Source organism: Megascapheus bottae, chromosome 7, assembly GCF_031878675.1.
Source record: "Megascapheus bottae isolate mThoBot1 chromosome 7, mThoBot2.hap1, whole genome shotgun sequence".
In the NCBI taxonomy this organism is placed as follows: domain Eukaryota; kingdom Metazoa; phylum Chordata; class Mammalia; order Rodentia; family Geomyidae; genus Megascapheus; species Megascapheus bottae.
This window is the reverse complement of record NC_143515.1, coordinates 7,787,412-7,808,028: the sequence shown is the minus strand read 5'-3', so window position 1 is coordinate 7,808,028 and position 20,617 is coordinate 7,787,412. Positions and strand designations below refer to the sequence as shown.

The 20,617-nt window shown below is 38.7% G+C and overlaps 1 protein-coding gene across 5 annotated transcripts in view; it reads left to right on the top strand.

Annotated features, from left to right (window-relative positions):
• The window catches only part of Tmem87b (transmembrane protein 87B), an 86,133-nt gene that overhangs the window by 37,604 nt on the left and 27,912 nt on the right, over positions 1–20,617 (top strand). For 2 of the 5 annotated variants that reach the window (XM_090336379.1, XM_090336378.1), the window contains exons 12-19: positions 1,237–1,343; positions 1,426–1,484; positions 2,895–2,998; positions 5,659–5,732; positions 8,341–8,411; positions 10,366–10,418; positions 11,386–11,416; positions 13,358–13,449. In XM_090336379.1, coding sequence (XP_090192505.1) covers positions 1,237–1,343; positions 1,426–1,484; positions 2,895–2,998; positions 5,659–5,732; positions 8,341–8,411; positions 10,366–10,418; positions 11,386–11,416; positions 13,358–13,417 — 559 coding nt within the window. In that variant the 3' untranslated portion in view covers positions 13,418–13,449. Of the gene's footprint in view, positions 1–1,236; positions 1,344–1,425; positions 1,485–2,894; positions 2,999–5,658; positions 5,733–8,340; positions 8,412–10,365; positions 10,419–11,385; positions 11,417–13,357; positions 13,613–13,966; positions 14,278–20,617 lie in introns of those variants that run through there. The other 3 variants (XM_090336380.1, XM_090336376.1, XM_090336377.1) reach the window with 2 other exon arrangements.

Sequence of the window (20,617 nt, the reverse complement as noted above, 5' to 3'; positions counted from 1 at the left end):
TAAATGATTAATTGAACTCTTCACCTCAGTTGGCCAATCTGGACAAAAACTGACCACCAAACTCAGTCCTTCTTCCCAAAGCCCTAAATTCACTGTGAGCCTGAGCTGGCATACAACCTTCCATATGGGCCTCTTGTAAGAGCCATAGGTCTCAAGGAAAGACCCAGACAGCGTGTCCAGTCATGCCAACCATTCCCCATTCCTGCTGCTTCTAGCCTTGTTTGGTGTTCTCTTGAAAAAGAAAGCTCTTTTCTTGCCTAACTTTTGAGACGTGAAGATCTAGTATTCCTCTATTGCAGGGATCATGTCCCCACTATAATAAAGTCCCACCTAATAAAGTCTTTCCCCTGCTTAGGTTCAGATTTGTTTTATTTGACATACTTCAGTTGTTTTTTTTTTTAATTTACAAAATGAAATTAATAGATAAATTGACTTCTTAATTACAGAACCATTTAGAAAATAACACAAGAATAGCCTAAAAGAAAGAGAGAGAAATAGAAAGGGGAAGAGAAAGAAGAAAAAGGAAGGAAGCAAGCATGCAAGCAGACACAAGTGGCACTCTATGAGGAGTGTCTGAATGAGGCACTTGGCTTCAGGTACATGTTTCTGTGCCCTGGGCTGCAGGAGCCTACCTGCCTGCCTTTCTCTTTCTTTCTTTTTTTTCTTTCTTTTTTTTCTTTCTTTTCTTTCTTTCTTTCTTTCTTTCTTTCTTTCTTTCTTTCTTTCTTCCTCTCTCTCTCTCTCTCTTTCTCTTTCTTTCTTTCTTTCTGTTGGTTGTGGGGTTTGAACTCTGGGCCTCAGCACTGTTCCTGAGCTCTTCAGCTCAAGGCTACTGCCCTACCCCTTGAGCCACAGGGCCACTTCCATTTTTCTAGTGGTTAATTGGAAATAAGAGTCTCACGGTCATTAAGGCCCGGGCTGGCTTTGAACTGTGATCCTTAGATCTCAGCCTCCTGAATAGCTAGGGTTACAGACATGAACTACCACGCCCTGCAGGAGCTTGCCTTTCACAGATCTTCTTGCTTATGTTGCTTATGTTGCTTTCCCTTGAACTTTATTCATTTATTTCGGAGGTGGGGGGAAGAATTATAAAGCAAATATTTTGTATTCTTATTAGCTCAAAATTTAAGGAGGTATAGTTGTGATAAATAACTTTGGAAATGTATTAGAAGACCCTTTCTGTTTTTATAAACTGTTCGTTATCATTGAAAAGTTTTTCCTTAACTGTCTGTACATTTTCATAAGTTTGGCACAGACTATGAAGACTCTAAGGCTAAGAAAGAACACAGTGAAGTTTTCATTGTATAGACACTTTACGAATACTCTTATATTTGCTGTGCTTGGTAAGCTACTTATTTTTCTTACTATAATAATTATTTTAGTGCTACATGTTCCTTTAAAGGTAACTCTGTATGTTTGTTTCAGCCTCTATAGTGTTTATGGTATGGACAACTAAGACATTTAGAATTGCAAAATGCCAATCTGTAAGTAAAGCTTCCTATTTAAGCACTTGTCATTTTTAATTATTTTATTTTGTGGAATTTTCTTTTTAATATGATAATTTTAATAGAAATTTTCCTTTTTCTTTGAATTATTTTGTATGGGATTATCGAACCTTTTGTTTCTTTTAAATGAACCTGAAGAGGTCATACTAAACCGCTCTCTCTCTCATCATGTCTTTTTCCTCAACTCGTCTTATATTTTGAAAAAGAATTTTCTTCTTACATGGTTTAAGAGGAGATGGATGGGGTAATAGCTCAGAGGCAGAGTACCTGCCTAGCATCCTTGAAGTCCTAGTAGTTGAACTCCAGCATGCTGAATAAGAGAGGAAGAGAAGAGCTTTCTCCCCACTCCCTGACACTGTACGACTAGGTGATGTTTTTTCTCCCCCTTAAAAAATTTTTTTTATTTCCTTTGTACATGCTAAGCAAAACTCTACCCAAACAGAACTAACCCATATATATTTGACATGTTTCCCTGAAGATATACTTATCTTGGGCAGGTGTTCCTCACAGATTCTCTGGAGAGAGAGCAAATAGTTCTTGTGCTCAGAATATGAAAACCCTCTTTCTGGGTTCATTGAGAATTCATATTGTTGCTAGTTCTTTGTGAGTAAACAAGAGTTCTGAGTTGCTTCTGTGTTTAGGACAGTTGAATGAAAAAGGCAAAACCTTCTGGGAATATCTTTCCTCCCCCTTTCTCTTATGTTTGTATTCTCAACTTGAAATTCTAGGTATATGTTTTAGATTTTTGATTCCTCAGTCTTATCTATTAACTTTTTTCATGTAAAAGTTATATTTTTATATATTCAAATTAATATGCAGCAGTCTGAAAACACTCTTAAAAGTGACCTAGCTTTGTATATGCTTCCTGAATGAATGTTGACATGTTCTTCACCTGGGATGAATTGTGAAGAATATTCAAGTCTTTTAGAAGAGCATTCTGATTTAGAATCATTTGTCAAAATATCTTTTTGAAGTGTGGGTGCTTTGAGACTTAACCATAAATTTTTATTTAACCATAAAATTTTATAGAAGAGAATGTATACAACATTAAACAGAACTTTAAAAATAGTCTGAATAGGGCCTGGAGTTTAGCCTAGTAGTAGAGTGCTTGCCTAGCATGCACAGGGGTTCAATTCCTTGGTACCACATACATAGAAAAAAGCCAGAAATGGTGCTGAAGTTCAAGTGGTAGAGCTCTAGCCTTGAGAAAGTCCAAGGACAGTGCTCAGGCTCTGAATTTATGGCAAAAGAAAAAAAATTTTTTGAATAATACAGACTTGTTTATTTGGCTAGGAAATAATCTTTAGTGCTCAATATTATTTAGTGTTTGAGTGGGAAATCTATATGTCTGTCAGAAAATTAACTTTTCATGTTTAAATTATCCTTTAGGATTGGATGGAGCTCTGGGTTGATGATGCATTTTGGAGCTTCCTTTTTTCACTTATACTTATTGTAATAATGTTTTTGTGGAGGCCATCAGCAAATAATCAAAGGTATTTAATTAACATTGGGAATTTAAGTTGGCAGGTATTTGTTGACCACCTTCTGTAGTGTCAAAAACACATTCATAGAAACTGTTAGGAAACATTTTTACCTTTCAGAAGTATTTAGTCAAATAAAGGCTCAAACAAATACAAGGCTGAAATAAGAGATACATAAAGCAGTACAGGGTAGGAAGAAAAAGGTTGAAGATTTTATGTTAAATCTGTAAGACAGCAGGTGAATAAGATCAAGCTATGGAGTGTTTGGGGTTAGTGAGAAAGTATACCATGGTATACTCAGGAGGTCAGTTTGGTTAGTACTACATATTTGAGTAGCTTTATCCAAAAGGCTTGATATAGAAATGTTTTCAACTGGGAGTTATTTAGATTTTGGAGTATTGTTTAGATTTTTTATTTTATTGGCTAAGCATCCCTAATCCAAAAATCTGAAATCCAAAATGTAAGGTCACTCATGGTGTTTGAACTCTGGGCCCGAGCATCGTCCCCAAGCTCTTCAGCTCAAGGCTAATGCTCTACCACTTGATTCACAGCTCCACTTCCAGCTTTTTCTGTATATGTGGTACCAAGGAATTGAACCCCAGGCTTCTTGTGTGCTAGGCAAGCACTCTACCACTAAGCCAAACTCCTGGTCCAAAATGCAAGATTTTATTCAAAAAATAACTAAAATGAAAGGGTATGGGAGCTAGGCATGGTGGCTCACACCTGAATCCTAGCTACTTAGGAGGCTGAGATCTAAGGATTATAGTTCAAAGCCAACCCAGGCACTAAAAAAACGTGAGACTCATATCCAATTAAGCACTAGAAAGCCGGCAGTGGGGCTGTGTCTCCGGGGGTATGGCAATAGCCTTGAGCTGAAGAGCTCAGGGACAGCACTGAGGCCCAGAGTTCAAGCCCCATGACTGACCAAAAAAAAGGGGCAGGGGGTTGGGAGGTAGTTGTAGAGCAAATACAAGGTGCCAAGTTCAAACCTCAGTACCTCTATAATAATAAAAGTAAATGAAATAGATTCTTTTTGTCATCATGTATCAATATTTTTTTTCCTGTTTTGCCAGTACCTGCTTTTAAACTCAGATCCTCATATTTGTGAGGCTTGCTTGCCCAGCTGGCATCCTACCCCTGAATGAACTATACCCTGAACCTAGCTTTTTCCTGGTTACTTTGGAGATGATGTCTCTCAGACTTTTTTGACTGGGCTGGCTTAAACTGAGGTCCTCCAGATCTCATCTTGTAAATAATTGGGATTACAGGTGTGAGCCAAGTGTCACTTAGCATGACACAGTGCCTTTAAAGATTCTACAGCACTGCATAAGATGAATGTGAATGTAGCAAGTTATAAAAGTGATCCCCAATTACTAGATATTGATGTAAATGGACATATATCTTGGCTTGTAAAAGCAAAGACACCTGTAAAACTAACAAGACAATTGAAAATCATGGTTCAAGTCAGCCAGGGCAGGAAAGCCTATCTGAGACTCTTCAATTAACCACCAGAAAACCAGAAATGGCATTGTGGCTTAAAGTGGTAGAGCACTAGCCTTGAGCAAAAGAGCTCAGGCCCTGATTTCAAGGCCCATATCTGACATCATCATCATCATCATCATATTCATCATCATCATATTCAAAAAGATTCAAAAAGACGTTCAATAAAAGTTATATGTATTAACAGTCAGTAGTGTTTTTGAGAGGAAGGTATGGCTCCATCAGTGGCTTTTATTTTCACCAATTAGATTAATACCTTCTCTTTTATGAGGAGGAAAGCTAAAATATGGAGAAAGAAATCCAGCAGGAAGTTCTCTTGCTGAAGGCTTTGTATTGCAGACTTACTTCTTAGGCAGATTGTAACTACTTTTGCTGTTATCAACAGGGTTTCAGAGCTTTTGTTTCATAGTTTCTCCATAGTAATTCTAGCTAACTTGACAATAGAATATTTTTTGTTACTTTAGTTTGTAAAATAAACTTTTAAAAATGTAAATCTTTAAAGTACATACATTGATTTGTTTATTTGAACTAGGAAAGGGAAGGGGGAAAAACAAGATGATAGGGAGGGGGTTGGGGAAGGAAAATGAGGACAAAAACATGAAAAAGGGTATCAATGTATGAGAAGTAATACACCTACTATCTGGCAAATATAACTGTAACTCCTCTATACATTACAATAAAAAAAGAATTAACATTCCAATTGAAGGAAAAATTGATGAACTTTTTACTATGACCCCCCCCTAAAAAAAAGTGTGTGTGTGTGTGTGTGTGTGTGTGTGTGTGTGTGTGTGTATATATATATATATATATATATATATATATATATATATATACACAAAATGAAGCCAGGTCTGGTAGCTCACGCCTGTAATCCTAACTACTTAGGAGGCTGGGATCTGAGGATCACAGTTCAAAGCTAGCCTGGGCACTAAAGTGTGAAAGACTTTTATCTCCAATTAACCACTAGAAAACAGGAAGTGGGGCTGTGGCTTCAGGGGTAGGGCAGTAACCTTGAGCTGAAGAGCTCAGGGACAGCACCTAGGCCCAGAGTTCAAGCCCCATGACCGACGCCCCCCCCAAAAAAATATGTATATATATGCCATTTTAAATATAGTCTGAAAGCTGAGGGGTTTCAATCCCACACTAGTGACCTGCTACTTGTTTTTGTGTAGGTATGCCTTCATGCCCTTAATAGATGATTCTGATGATGAAGTTGAGGAATTCATGGTAACATCTGAGAATTTAAGTGAGTGATAGTAATTTTTATTTTATTATACTGCCATGCTATTAACTTCTAATTAAGTATTGTATATACTGTAATTGCACGATTGTGTTTATATACATGTGCATTTAAAATCTTTTCAAACATATTTAAATTGTTATGGTTATTATTTAACCTTTTGAGATTATAATGTAGCTTGAGCTCTGATTACTCATTTGCTTTTGAAGCACTAATGCCGATTCCAGCTTTTGCACAGGATGGTGTGGGTTATGCTATGCTTAGAGCCTGAAATGTGTTCACCTTCCTAGTGTGATTGATGGGTTTCTTCTTGATCTTTGAAGTGTTTTATATACTCTCCTGGTCCTTCCCAGAGTATGTTGCTATTATTTAGGTATATTGCTATTTTTATTTTCAGTCTTTATTGTTGCTAGTGTACTGGTATTTGAACTCAGGCTTCGTGCTTGCTCAGCTGACACTTTACCACTGAGTCATGACTTTAGCCCAGCTTTTTACTAGTTATTTTGGAGATAGAATCTCCCAGACTTTAGTGCCTGACTCAGCTTGGAACTTATATCCTCTGGATGTCAGCCTCCTTGAGTTGCTAGGATTTCAGGCCTGAACTAATGGTTCATGCCTTTCTTCCTTCTGTTCTCTTATTCTTTCTTTTAATTTTTATTTCACATTTTCTCCTTTTTGTTAATTTTAGTGTAATATTCTACATAAGCTTTTGTTAAGGCAACATCGGTATGTAACTTTGATTTTGAGGGGTTTTTTTTTTGTTACATTTTGCCTTCCTTTCACTTTGGCTTTTCTTCGTTATATTATTTTTCATAATTTGTTGTGGTACTATCACCTATCTAAAATACCAGGAGCTCGTGCTTAGGGCTACCCAGGCAGCAAAAATGGTTGTGTACTCAATATGTCTTTATCTTCTCTACCTGCTTTTAAACTTTTTCATCTTAGTCTCACCTGCAATTAATTTTTTATGATTTTTCTGACCTTCTTATAACAAAAGGAAACTGAAAAGCTTATTCATAATTAAGATATTGTATTGGACAGACTTCCTTTGAATTGGTGGCTCGTATAAACAAGATATTGAAAAAATGGAAAAAAACAAACTACCATTTGAAGCATATAAATATAGTGACCTACATAGTCACCTTAAGAATTTTTTTCAAAAAAGGGAGATTAGAGTTACTTAAATGAAAGGAAATAAACTGGAGTAAAATGCTGAAAGAGAAAATGGAAAAATAAAGTAAATAGATCAAAAGCTGTTTCATAAGGCCAGTATCACTTAGATGCCAAAATCTCATTAAGACATTACAAGAATAAAATTATAGACTGATGTCATTAATAGAAGCATAAAAATCTTTTTAATATATTAGAAAATAAGACTTGGGGGCCGGGAGTTTGGCCTAGTGGTTAAAGTGCTTGCCTAGCATGCATGAAGACCCGGGTTCAATTCCTTGGTACCACATACATAGAAAAAAGCCGGAAGTGGTGCTGAGGCTCAAGTGGTAGAGCTCTAGCCTTGAGAAAGTCCAAGGACAGTGCTCAAGCCCTGAGCTCAAGCCCAGGACTGGCAAAAAAAAAAAGAAAATAAGACTTGGCAAAATATGGAAGGACTATCATCATTAAGAAGAATTTATCCCAAGGCTGCAAACCTGTTACAACTGTTTATGAGTCAAGTTCAGTGTTGTTCAGAATATTCAAAAAGAAGAAAAATGACTAGTACATGCATATAGAAAACAACTCAGTAAACCATAGAATGCTATAAACAAACTCCTAGCTAAAACAACCCTAATGGTGAAATAGTTACTACATTTTTTTTCTTTTTTTTCTTTTTGCCAGTCGTGGGCCTTGAACTCAAGGCCTGTCCTTGGGCTCTTTTTTTTTTTTCTCAAGGGTAGCACTCTGCCACTTGAGCCACAGCACATTTCTGACTTTTCCTATGTATGTGGTGCCGAGGCACCGTGCGTGCTAGGCAAGCACTCTAGCACTAGGCTAAGTTCTCGGCCTTTAACTGTAGTTAAAGACAGGCTCGGTGGCTCACGCCTGTAATCCTGGCTGTTCAGGAGGCTGAGACCTGAGGAACGCAGTGCAAATCCAGCCAGGGCATTAAAGACCCTGAGACTCATTAACCACTGGAAAGCGCGGAAGAGACTGTGGCACAAGGCGTAGGATAATAGCCTTCAGCTGAAGAGGTCAGGGACAGCACCCAGGCCCAGAGTTCAATCTCCACAACCGATAAAAACAAAAAACAACAAAAAAACCATAGTTAATAATTTATTAAAAATTTCAAAATAGAGGATTTTGAATGTTCCTAGCACAAGGAAATGATAGCTAAGATGATATGTTACCCGATTTGATCATAATTCATCATATGCATATATTGAAAAGCCTTGTACTTTACCTAATAAATATGTACAATTTGTTGTGTATCAAGTTTTTTAAAACCTATTTACTTTTTCCACCTCTTCTGCATTCTAGATGACATATTAAAGCCAGCCCCCTGACCAGAAGCCACCACTGTTTACTTTCCTGTAGAAAAAACAACTATTTTTCTTAATGGGTTATATATACCGTGGGTTAACCATACCATTTTTTAACTTTATAATGTTTCTCATTACAGCTGAAGGAATAAAATTAAGAGCCTCAAAAACTGTTTCCAATGGAACAGCTAAGCCTACTTCTGAAAACTTTGTGAGTACTGTGTTTTCTAACATAATTTTAGTCTTTATGCTTCAGAAATATGTAGGAGTGAAGAATCTTGAGATTTATTTTGTTTTATATTGCTTGGTATAAAATAACTACTGCCACATGACAATGCTGGTTTAATTTCTTAGTGTAGTAAAGTGTTTTTTTAAGCCATTTTTAATGTTTGTTATTGGTAACTATTCAGTTACCAAAAATCAAGAGCTTTTTTTTTTTAACTGTAAAAGCCTGAAAAAAGTGATACAATAAATATAGCACAAGGATGCATTTTTAAAATATTTTCTGGATGTTATTGTACATAAAAGTGATGATAATGAAGGTAAAGCAAAATGAAAACTTCTGAACGGTTTTATACTCTACTGCCTTAGTTATGTCTGCTATAAATAGCATTGTTTCTGTTGGGCTTGATAAACATGTTCATTTTTGTTGGTGGTGGTGGGTGGTAGTGGTTGTAGGGCTTGAACGCATGGCCTGGATGATGTCTCTGAGTTGTGAGCCACCATGCTGGCTCCACTTCCAGGTTTTGAGTGGTTAATTGGAGATAGGAGTTTCTTGGGGACTTTTTTGTCTGGCATGGCTTTGAACTGTGATCCTCAGATCTCAGCCTCCTGAGTAGCTAGTATTACAAACGTGAACCACTGGGACCCATCTTAATTTCAATTTGGGTAATTCTGTCAGATGTGTTCTTTGATTTGTTTTATGACAACTAAAGTTCAAAAACATGATTACAGTTTCAGTTACTTGGTAGCAGAGCCATAGGTAACCTGCATTTCCCTAATCTGAACATACGGAGTCCCAAGCTGTTGAATGAAGCACTAGCGAAACACAGCAAGTGCAAAATTCTTACACCTGCTGTAAACGAGTACCTTCAGTCCGTGTGCAGAAAGTACCCATGACCCATCAATGAATTTCATTGTTTAGACTTGACTCCTCTCTCTAAGGTAGCTTAAAGGTCATATTCATAAACATTTCATGGGAATAATTTTTTTTTTTTTTGCCAGTCCTGAGGCTTAACTGCAGGACCTGAATACTGTCCTTGAGCTTTCTCAAGGCTAGCGCTCTACCACTGAAGCCACCACACCACTTCCAGCTTTTTTTATTATGTGGTACCCAGGAATCGATCCCAGGTCTTCATTCATGCTAGGCAAGCACTCTACCACTAGGTCCAACTCCTAGCCCCTCATGGGAATAATTTTTGTCTTAAAGAACCCTAAGTGGGAAGAACTGAGGCTGAGGCTAGCACAAAAAAATGTGCAGAATAATACCTAATGCTAAAAGAGTTGGCAGCTCAAGAAGGCCCCGAAGTCAAGCACTAAGACTAAAGAAGAAAACGACAACAACAAAAAACTTGAACAATCCAGTGTGGAAAAAAAAGGAGAATTAACACAAGACAGTATCTGATTATTTCTTCTTTTTCTTGTCTTTATAGTTTTACTATAGTTTCTCAGGGGCCGGGAATTTGGCCTAGTGGTTAAAGTGCTTGCCTAGCATGCATGAAGACCCGGGTTCGATTCCTCGGTACCACATACATAGAAAAAAAGCTGGAAGTGGTGCTGAGGCTCAAGTGGTAGAGCTCTAACCTTGAGAAAGTCCAAGGACAGTGTTCAGGCCCTGAGCTCAAGCCCATGACTGGCAAAAAAAAAAAAAAAAAAAAACAACTATAGTTTCTCAGGACAAACAAATTAATAAACTAAAATAAAACCTCTATGCATTTAAGTAAAGCCAAGCAATACAAAAATCTGAAATCAGTGCCTGGTTTGTCAAGTTATCAAAACACTGGCATAATTTCTGTTTGTTATATGTTCCAATTTTTTAGGCTATGTGTAGCAACTAAAAGATATCATGCATTTGAATTTAAATACTTAGGTTTCACATTCTATTAAGAAATTGCACGTTTGGATGATAGTAAGTAAATGTTAAATAAGAATATTTATTTCTACAGGATGAAGATTTGAAATGGGTAGAAGAAAATATTCCCTCTTCGTTCACAGATGTGTAAATATCCTCTTTTAAAATATAAACTTCAGGCTCTGGTTTAAAAGATATCCCTTTGTCATGTGGTTTTCAAAGCGCTCTCTCTCTCTCTCTCTCTCTCTTCCTTTCTCTTTCTCTCTTTCTGTCTCTGTCTTTGTCTCTTCTCCCTCATCCCTTACCCTCTCCTCCCTCTCTATCCCTCTTCTAGACATCCAAAAAAGGTAATACCAAGAATTGAGCAAATTTTTGAGTTTATAAGTATCATCTTTCCTGATGTGTTAACTCCTCCCTCCTAGCTCCTCACAAAAGAACCTGAAAAGTGACTCTCATATCCACATTTTCTAATTAAGTGACAGGTACTTACCTAATTATTCTAAATAAACAGGAAGGGATTTGAAAATAGGTATGTGGCTGTATTTGTAATTACTTGATTACATGTTATTAATCACTGATACTCCATAGTACATTAGGCTCTATGATTGCTGATCTTGAATAGTTCTTGCTTCCCTTTTGAAAACTTAAATGTTTTGGTTAATTTTTTAACATTTTTTAGAGGAACATACATTCTAGAGAGTGTACACATCCTAAGTAGGTATGTAACCCATAAACTGAAAAATAAATAGCACAGTGGTAATATCCTAAAACTCCTTGTTTCCTTCCCAGATAGGTAGCCTGCTTTCTCAGAGATCCCACTGACACCCACATCTTTTTAACTATAGGTTCTATTAGGTTTTAAAATTTTAGCCCTCAAACCATTCATCTAATTTTTGGCTGTATAGTATTTAATTGTGAAATTATTCCACAACTTGATCCCATTTGAGTTATTTTTAGCTAAGGGATGCCATGAAAATTCTACTTAGATGTGCCAGTAAGCCAAGACGTCCTCTCCTCTCAGCTCTGTAAGAATGATTGGACCATATGACTTTGCATGCAGCTTTGACGGCCTCACTGGCATTACTCCTAAAACTCTCTCACCTTTTCCTTTTAGGGCCCTTCCAGTATTAGTGGATTCAGATGAGGTAACACATTTTTACTTATTTACTTAGAACTATTGTTTTTATTTTCGAAAGTAGAACTGTATTCCAGAAAAAATTCGGAAAATATTTGAAATAGTTGTCATTGAATAAATAGGAGGATTCTATGAAGGGCTGAGAATGTGACTTGCTTCGCATGCATGAAGCCCTGGGTTCGTTTTCTCAGTACCACATAAAAAAAAAGCTAGAAGTGGCACTGCAGCTTACGTAATAGAGCACTAGCTTTAAGCACAGAAAGGTTCAAGGACAGTGTCTAGAGCTGGGAGTTTGGTTTGTAGTAGAGTGCTTTCCTAGCATGCACGAAGACCTGGGTTCAATTCCCCGGTACCACATACATAGAAAAAAGCCGGAAGTGTTGCTGAGTCTTAAGTGGTAGAGCTCTAGTCTTGAGAAAGCCCAAGGACAGTGCTCAGGCCCTGACCTCAAGCTCCAGGATTGGCAAAAAAAAAAAAAAAGACATTATCCAGGCCCTGAGTTCAAGCCCCAGGACTGGGAGGGGAAAGCATAGGGGGCGGGGAGAAAGAAGAGCGCTCCAGTGTGGTGGCTTACACCTGTAATCCTAGCTATTCAGGAGGCTGAGATCTGAGGACCAAGGTTCAAAGCCAGCCTGGACACAAAAGGACCTGAGACTCTTATCTCCAATTAACTTCTAGAAAATGGGAAGTGGGGCTTGGCTCAAGGGTAGAGCTCAGGGACAACGCCCAGGCCAGGTTCCAGCCCCATGACCCACCAAAAAGAAGAAGAATGCTATGAACTGATGCATTGTGGTAAAGGATAGTGTATCAACTGTACATTTCAAATAGAAGAAAGGTAAATGCTTGTTAGTGTTAAAAGAACTTTTTTGAAATTTTTATTTTGTGATTTTTCTAAGATTTTGTTTATAGGAGAGAATTTGTTTCTTTCTTTGTTTTGTTGGTCATAAGGCCTTGAACTCAGGGCCTGGGTGCTGTTCCTGAGCTTTTTTTACTCAAGGATAGTGCTCTATCACTTTAAGCCACAGCACCACTTCCAGTTTTTCTGGTGGTTAATTGGAAATAGGAGTCCCACACACTTTCCTGCCCAGGCTGGCTTCACACCGCGATTCTCAGATCTCAACCTCTTGCATAGCTAGGATTCCAGTGTGAGCCACTAGTGCCCAGCTAGATAATACTTTAACGTGGCCACTTAATCTCTGATACTCTTCATATTTTATTAGCTTAGTGATGATGTTTCTCTCTCTTGCATTTACTGAACAAATACGTTTATAGGATGTGGGTTTGGGCAAATTTGTGGGAAGCAAGGTTAGTTGTGGGTCAGATGGGCATCAAGTAGGATAAGTGTGGAGGGATGAAGGGATGAAAACATGAAGCCTTAGCACGTGCGATAGGAGAGTAGGCGGCAGAAGCCGTGCTGCACTTCAGGTGAGCTGGACATGGCGTGGTGAAAGATGAAACAAGTTTGGCTTCTGGGTGCTGATTTAAACACAGAATGAAAAGGTTTAAGAATAACCGTAGCTCCACAGCAGTCAAACCTCTGGATTTATGAGTCTATAAATTCATAAGCTACAGAATTTCATTTAAAGGGTTATGTAGAATATTCATTTTGATAAATAATTGATTTATAATTTCAAAAACTCATTAATTCAGTGAGATGAGACCAAACTGCAGGCAAGCTCAGCTTGGGAGGTCCATTTTACTTCAGCTTCTGCCTCTCCCTGAAAAACTAGAACATGCCATGTTTTCCAAGTAACAGAAGGCCTTCTCAGCAACTCATTGATTACATTACTAGAGAGGATGTGTTGCATGGTTTTATTTTCTGTATCTGATACTTTTTTCAAACTGTAGCTATTGAAAAAAATTAAATTGTGGTTTTTAGAAGAGCAAATGATTTTGTTAGAGTTGGGTGTATTATCAGCATCTTGACACAAATGTTTTCACTTTCCTTCAGGAAATCATGACCAGATCTGAAATGGCTGAAAAAATGTTTTCTTCAGAAAAGATAATGTGATTGGAACCTATGTAACTGAAACTCAGTTAACGGTAAAGGATCACCTTTCATCAAGACTGAAACAGAGCTTTGTTGTGATATAGCATAATAAGTTCTCACTGTGTTAAGTTATCTTGTAAGTCTGTATATTAAACTGAAGAATTCAAGTGGGAGGGTTTTGTGACTGTTGCCATAAAACAACTAAGTTTAAGCTTAGTTTCTTTGAATTGCCTGGATTTGGAAATAATCTGAGAAAGTATTATGACACTGAGATAATGCACAAACACCTGTAGGTGGCAGTGATAGGTATATGGATTTGGGTTCTATTTTCTCTGGAAAGTATGATTATTTCAGATTTTTTAAAAGTTTGTTTTCTGCTCACTTTTGAAGAGATAACGTATTTTTGAGGTGTACTGTATCAGTGTCTCCATCTTGTACATTTATAGTTCCTAGACTCAGTGATAATTTTCTTTGACTTTCACACTAAAGTGATTTTTAACAATAGGCATGGTTTTTCTATGTTTTATTTTGCCTTAAAAAAATTTTTTTTTTGTTTTGGTCTGTACAAAGCTCTTGTTTGGAAATATCACTGTGCACATCAAATCATGGAGTTAGATCTTCCCTGAGCTCAGGGAATATGAGTGCACAAGGAGAGAAGTCTTGAGGCTCAATTCTGAACACGTGCCCTGCCACTGTTCCCTTCCTCGGCCTTGAGAACACGTGCTGCTGCTAAGTCTGTCAGGGCAGTTGACAGGCCCTAAGCTACTGGTTCCCCAGAGCACTTCTACCCCATGGAGCTGGGAACCTCCTGGGAAGCACTGTATTGTTTACATTATCTTAGCATTTTCTATATCATAATAAAACTATAATTTAACTGCAAAGGATTTTATAGTTAACTTGTAATCAATCGTTAACCATATAATTTAACTGCAAAAGACTTTATAGTTAAACTTGTAATCAATCTTTAACCATGTTTTACTCTTTATTGTGTTACCATTTGTATTGTATGATTTGAGATTCGTTTTAATAACCTCCTTTAAATTGTACACTCTTCTAGGCTTGAAAGGCAATTGAATGTAGCATGATGAAAATGTGAATGTTTTGTTGCTTTCATGACCAAAGATCCAGGGCTGGCAGACATTTAGACTAGTAACAAAAGACAGACTAGTGGATGTCTTTTCTGTTAAGAAGTTCTAGCCTTGTGAATTGAGAATAACTTCAGAGGACTTTGATTGTAGAAACATGAACATCCTAACAAAGATTAGTAATGTATAGTTATTTTTCCTCCAAAGCCACAAAACAATTTTTTTCTTTTTCTTTCCAAAGCTTGCTTTCTGAATTACTTTATTTCAGAGAGGTTAGTAAGGAAGATGGGTTTTTTTGTTGTTCTTTTTGTTTTGCTTTGCTTTGTTTTTTTAACTGGTAATGCCTCTTAAAAAATGTTTGCACATTTGATTTCAGTACTGAACATTTGGAAAGTGGCAAACATTTTGGTAAGCATTGCAGAGAAAGGCCTGGTTGTAAAGATGCCACCCTCGCCTCATGCTTGCCTCCATGGTGGGCTCCCAACCAGAGTGCATGGTGCTCATTCTGCCATTTAGCCCACTTGTTTCAGGAAGCTGAAGGTGACCACAGCCTTTTCTGTTTGATTTGGTTTGGAGACAAGGTCTCATGTAGCCCAGTGTGGCTTTGAACTCATAGTTCTGCCGTCTGCCTTCCAAGTGCTAGGGGTTATAGATAGACGTGTACAACCCAAAATTGTCTTATTAATGTTTTTAGCTAAAACTTTACCCTAGTTTGAGATGATTGGCCCCAAGTTGTGAGTCCAGTTGAATACTGAAATCCAGAATGCATAGCTGACAGCCCATGGGTGCTGTCTGTTCAGCAAATAGGAATAGGAAGCTGATTGCCTGAGTGGTAATGGGTTCACATGCCGCTGCATGATCTCAGTACTGACAGTGGACGCACTTCTTCCCACAGCTAGACAAGGCAGTGACACTGCTGATGCAGTGATGGGGATGGGTCGAAATGCAAACTTCCCTTCATCCAAAGAAAGCTGCTCGGAGGCATTTTTAGAAGGGCATCACCGTGTCTTGTCCCTTTTAGTGAAAATTGTCATCTCTTGATGAGTATTCCTGTGAGGGCCTGCTGAGCCCTGCAAGGAAACAGGAGGGCTACCCTGAGGGCACCATTTCCTCAGCTCCTATTGAGGTCACTGGGTCCTGTGTCCCCCAGCCCACTGCATAGCACCCATCTCATCTGAGTGAGTCCTCAGCCTGGTCGTTGGCACCTCGCCGGTACTCCCATCAGTTGACTTCTAGGAAGCAGTCAGGATGCATCTGCCTAGAAGTGAAAGGGTCTAAGGATAAGGGGTAGACAAGACGCTCAAGGATTCTTTATTTAAATTATTCATGTCAGATATATTTGATATAAAATTTTCTTAAGAACCTTTCATGGCTTGAATTCAATTAGTATTTAAATACTGAATACACTTTAACTGGAATGGGAAACATTCAACTCATGGTCCATAAATCATTTGGTCTGGCCCTGACAAGGCTAAAGATTCAAAGTTCTGTAAATCTGGATGGGTTTTCATATAAACATAATACCGGCTAACATTATATGCAAAATGGTCTTTGAAGAAAAAGGTTCTGCACCCCTGATTTAGAAGCTAGTCAATTTAGTTTATTGTGATAAGTAAGAAGAAAGTAGGTGACTATCTTAAGCTTCAGGTTATAGAATGTCCCTGTACTGATTCTGTGAATGAAATAATCTTTTACATCTTTGCTATCTTGCAGTTCTGACTTTCTTCTCTATATGATAGCACATTATGTTCTCACTATTATAACATCAAGTCTGAAAGCATAAAAATGTACATATAGGCATAGAGGGTTAATTTTTTTTGGGGGGGGGTCGGTCTTGGGGCTTGAACTCTGGGCCTGGGTGCTCTGCTTGAGCGCTTTAACTCAAGGCTACCACCCTTGAGCCACAGTGCCACTTCGTTTTTTAGAGGCCTCCTGAGAAGCTTGGATTACAGGCATGAGCCACTGTGCCCAGCTTAGGGTTAATTTTTATATCCTCTTTTGGAAAGGGGTTTGCATCTGTTGCCCTAGCTAGCCATGACTAAAGTCAAAAGACCCTGTACTAGTTTCTTGTTTCATTCTGGCACTATCTTGTGATTAGCATGCAAGAAGTCAAATGAAGAACCATACCTTATATCTGTTATAAGAGAAGTTTAGCAAGTTATTCAAGTTCTGTCAAACCAAATTTTTAAGGAAGTGTACATTATAATTCAGGAACTAAATACTTAAACTAATTTAGAATCAGTAAAATATCACTTATTTGAGGTGTAAGTTTAGGTTTAAAATATTTTTTATTTGAAGGTATTAAATTCTATAAATTGGAAAAAGTTTCTTTGAATATAGGACATAAGCAGCCTGAAGGATTTTTGTGTGAAAACTTGGTGTGTTTTTGTGCCTTAATATTTGTTCTTTTAGTAAAATGCTTCTGAAGTTTTGGATCATTGGTTTTTATTTTTTTCTGTCGGTCATGGGGCTTGAACTCTGAGCCTGAGTATTGTCCTTGAGCTCTTCAGCTCAAGGCTACCACCCTACCCTTGAGCCACATTGCCAAGTGGCTTTGGATCATTGATTCTTAATATTAAATCTGTCGTGGAAATAGCCTCCAGGAGAGGGCAGGACATGAAAATTTTTTTTATTTTTTTATTTTTTTTTGCCAGTCCTGGGCTTTAGCTCAGGGCCTGAGCACTGTCCTTGGACTTTCTCAAGGCTAGAGCTCTACCACTTGAGCCTCAGCACCACTTCTAGCTTTTTTTTTTTTTTCTCATGCATGTGGTACCAAGGAATCGAACCCAGGTCTTCGTGCATGCTAGGCAAGCACTCTACCATGAGGCCAAACTCCTGGCCCCAGGACATGAAATTTTAACAAGAGTTTTCTCAGTGAATCTTGGAAAATGCAAGTGGGTATGGTAGTGCATATATATCTGTTACCCCAGCACTCCAGAGGCAGAGACGAGAGGATCTTTCAGTCCAGAGGCAGCCTGCCTGTCTGGGAAATGCAAAGCCAGCTTGAGCAACATAGAAAGCCTGCCCCAAAACATAAAACCAAAACAAAATGTGTAACCAAAAAGAAGTGAAATTAGCTGGGCAGAGGTGGCTCACATCTGCAATCCTCACTACTCAGGAGGCTGAGATCAGGATTATGGTTTCAAGCCAACTCTGAGGAGGAAAGTCTATGAGACTCTTATCACCAGATAACCACACAAAACCCAGAAATGGCACTGTGGCTCCATATGACTGAGCAAAAAAGCTCAGGGACAGCACCTAGTCTCCAAATGCAAGACCCACAACTGAGAAAAACAAAAGAAAGGGGCCAGGAGTTTGGCCTAGTGGTAGAATGCTTGCCTAGCATGCACAAAAACCCAGGTTCGATTCCTCGGTACCATATACATAGAAAAAAGCCAGAAGTGGTGCTGAGGCTCAAGTGGAAGAGCTCTAGCCTTGAGAAAGTCTAAGGACAGTGCCCAGGCCCTGAGCTCAAGCTCAAGACTGGCAAAAAAAAAAAAAAAAAGGCAAACAAAAAAGGTGAAATTATCAGTTAGGCTTGATAGAGATTCCGCTGGCAGTTATCTAAGGCGAATTGCTGTTAGGTGATAGTTTATAGATGAATTCCTAGTACTATAGATTGGTCTAAATGCTGAATTTAGATGTAAACAAGTATGATAATATTTCCTCAGAATTGTTTCTGAGAATAAAAAGCTGTGATGAAAGTTTGTGTATAGAAAATTGTTCAAAAAATTACCAGGCGTGGTGGCTCACACCTGTAATCCTAGCTACTCAGGAGGCTGAGATCTGAGGATTGCGGTTCAAAGCCAGCCCAGTCACTAAAAAGTCTGTGAGACTCTTATCTCCAGTTAATTTCCAGAAAACTGGAAGTGGTGCTGTGACTCAAGGGGTAGGGCAGTAGCTTGAACTGAAAAGCTCAGAGACAAAGCCCAGGCCCAGGGCTGGGAGTTTGGCCTAGTTGGTAGAGTGCTTGCCTAGGATGCATGAAGGCCCGGGTTCAATTCCTTAGTACCACATACATAGAAAAAAGCCAGGAGTAGAGCTGAGGCTCAAGTGGTAGAGCTGTAGCCTTGAGAAAGTCCAAGGACAGTGCTCAGGCCCTGAGCTCAAGCCCAGACTGGCAAAAGAAAAAAAAAAAAAGACCCAGGCCCAGAGTTCAGGTTCTACAACCAACAACAACAACAAAAAATCATCCAGCAGGTGGTGCCAAAGTAATGTCTTTGAAGAGTTCTAATCTTAACTCTGCCCATAATTCTTGCCTTTAAAAATATGATAAATATGCTTTACTTACCAGATGTCATGAAACAAATTTGGATATAAAAGGATTAAAAAATAACACTAAGCACTGTAAATTTTTTTAAAGTGTTAAGCTATTAAAAATAAGTTTGAGGGGCCGGGAGTTTGGCCTAGTGGTAGAGTGCTTACCTAGCATGCATGAAGACCCGGGTTCGATTCCTCGGTACCACATACATAGAAAAAAGCCAGAAGTGGTGCTGTGACTCACGTGGTAGAGTGCTAGCCTTGAGAAAGCCCAAGGATGGTGCCCATGCCCTGAGTTCAAGCCCCAGGACTGGCATATGCATATATATATATATATATATATATATATATATATATATATATAGAGAGAGAGAGAGAGAGAGAGAGAGAGAGAGAGAGAGAGAGAGATATGGGGTATGGCTTCATGGCAGAGCACATGCCTGGCGTGTAAAAAGCCTGGGCTCAGCCTCCAGAGCCACACATAGTGTTTAAGAACATGCTGCGAGTTGATGATGGCATGAGAAGACTTTGTGTGCTTTGCTTACCTCTTGCTGCATCCTTACATGTGGCTGTTGTTTCCTAATAGCCTCTGAACTTTTGTAGATGATAATTCTGGTTCTTGCTCACTGATTTTGTGAATGGAGATCTTGGGGTAGAATGGAGACCAGGGAGGTAGCAACACTATCTGTTTTGTTTCACCACTGCTGGAAGTACTGAAAATAAAATACTCCATAAAGTTTGTCTTGCTTTTTTTGGAAAAAAAAGTTTGGGCATTTACATATCTGGATCTAAGAATTACACTACAAGAGTGAGCTGGGTGCCAGTAGCTCACACCTGTAATCCTAGCTACTCAGAAGGCTGGGATGAGGACTGCGGTTTGAAGCAGCTTGAGTAGGAAAGTCCCTGGAACTCATCTCCAGTTAACTAAAAAGCCAGAAGTGAAGCTGTTACTCAAGTAGTAGAGCACAATCTTTGAGTAAAAAATGCTCAGGGATAGCACCCAGGCCCTGAGTTCAAACCCTGGGACCAAACAGACACACGCACACGAACAGCAGCAAGTTGACCTTTTCACTGCTTTTAAACTACTTTTTGAAATCAAGAATTTACGTTTATAAAATATAATTGTGGTCAGGCCAGGCGTGGTGACTCACACCTATAATCCTAGCTACTCTGAAGGCTAAGATCTGAGGCTTGCTGTTCAAAGCCAACCCTGGGCACTAAAGTTTGTGAGACTCTTATCTCCAATTAACCTATATTATACATATATATATTATATATATAATTATATATATATATATATAATTGTGAGCTAAGTTCTGATAATGGACAGAGAAAGATCAATTCTTCCCACAGAGTGTGTAAGTGGACAAGTTAGAATGATGGCTACTTGAAGATAGTGACATGAGACAAAGCCCAGGGCATTTGGAGGGAACTGAGTGCATGGGTGAAGATTGCACAGGTTGTTTTACCTCCATGGCAGACACAACACCTGTGATTCTGCTGATCTGAAGAATTGGAAGCGAGATTAGAAGAAGCACATTGCCTGGAAAATAAAAGCAATGCCAAAACAAAGTGCTATGGACAAGGCAAGCCATTCTCCTAGAGGACTGTGTTAACAGTCTAACTCCACAGAGGATGCAGTTAGGTAGAGTTTTGGGAAGGCGATTAGGTCGTGAATGGCATGAATGCCCTTGAAAGAGAGCACTCTCCACTTCTGCCATGCGAGGGCACAGTAAGAAAACAGCGGCCTATGAACTGAAAACAAGGCTAAGCGAAGTTTCCCAACTCCTTTATCTTGATCTTCCTGGCATCCGGGACTGGTCTGTTGTGGTAACTCCCAAATACTAAAATAGAGCCAGAAGGTTAACTACATGAA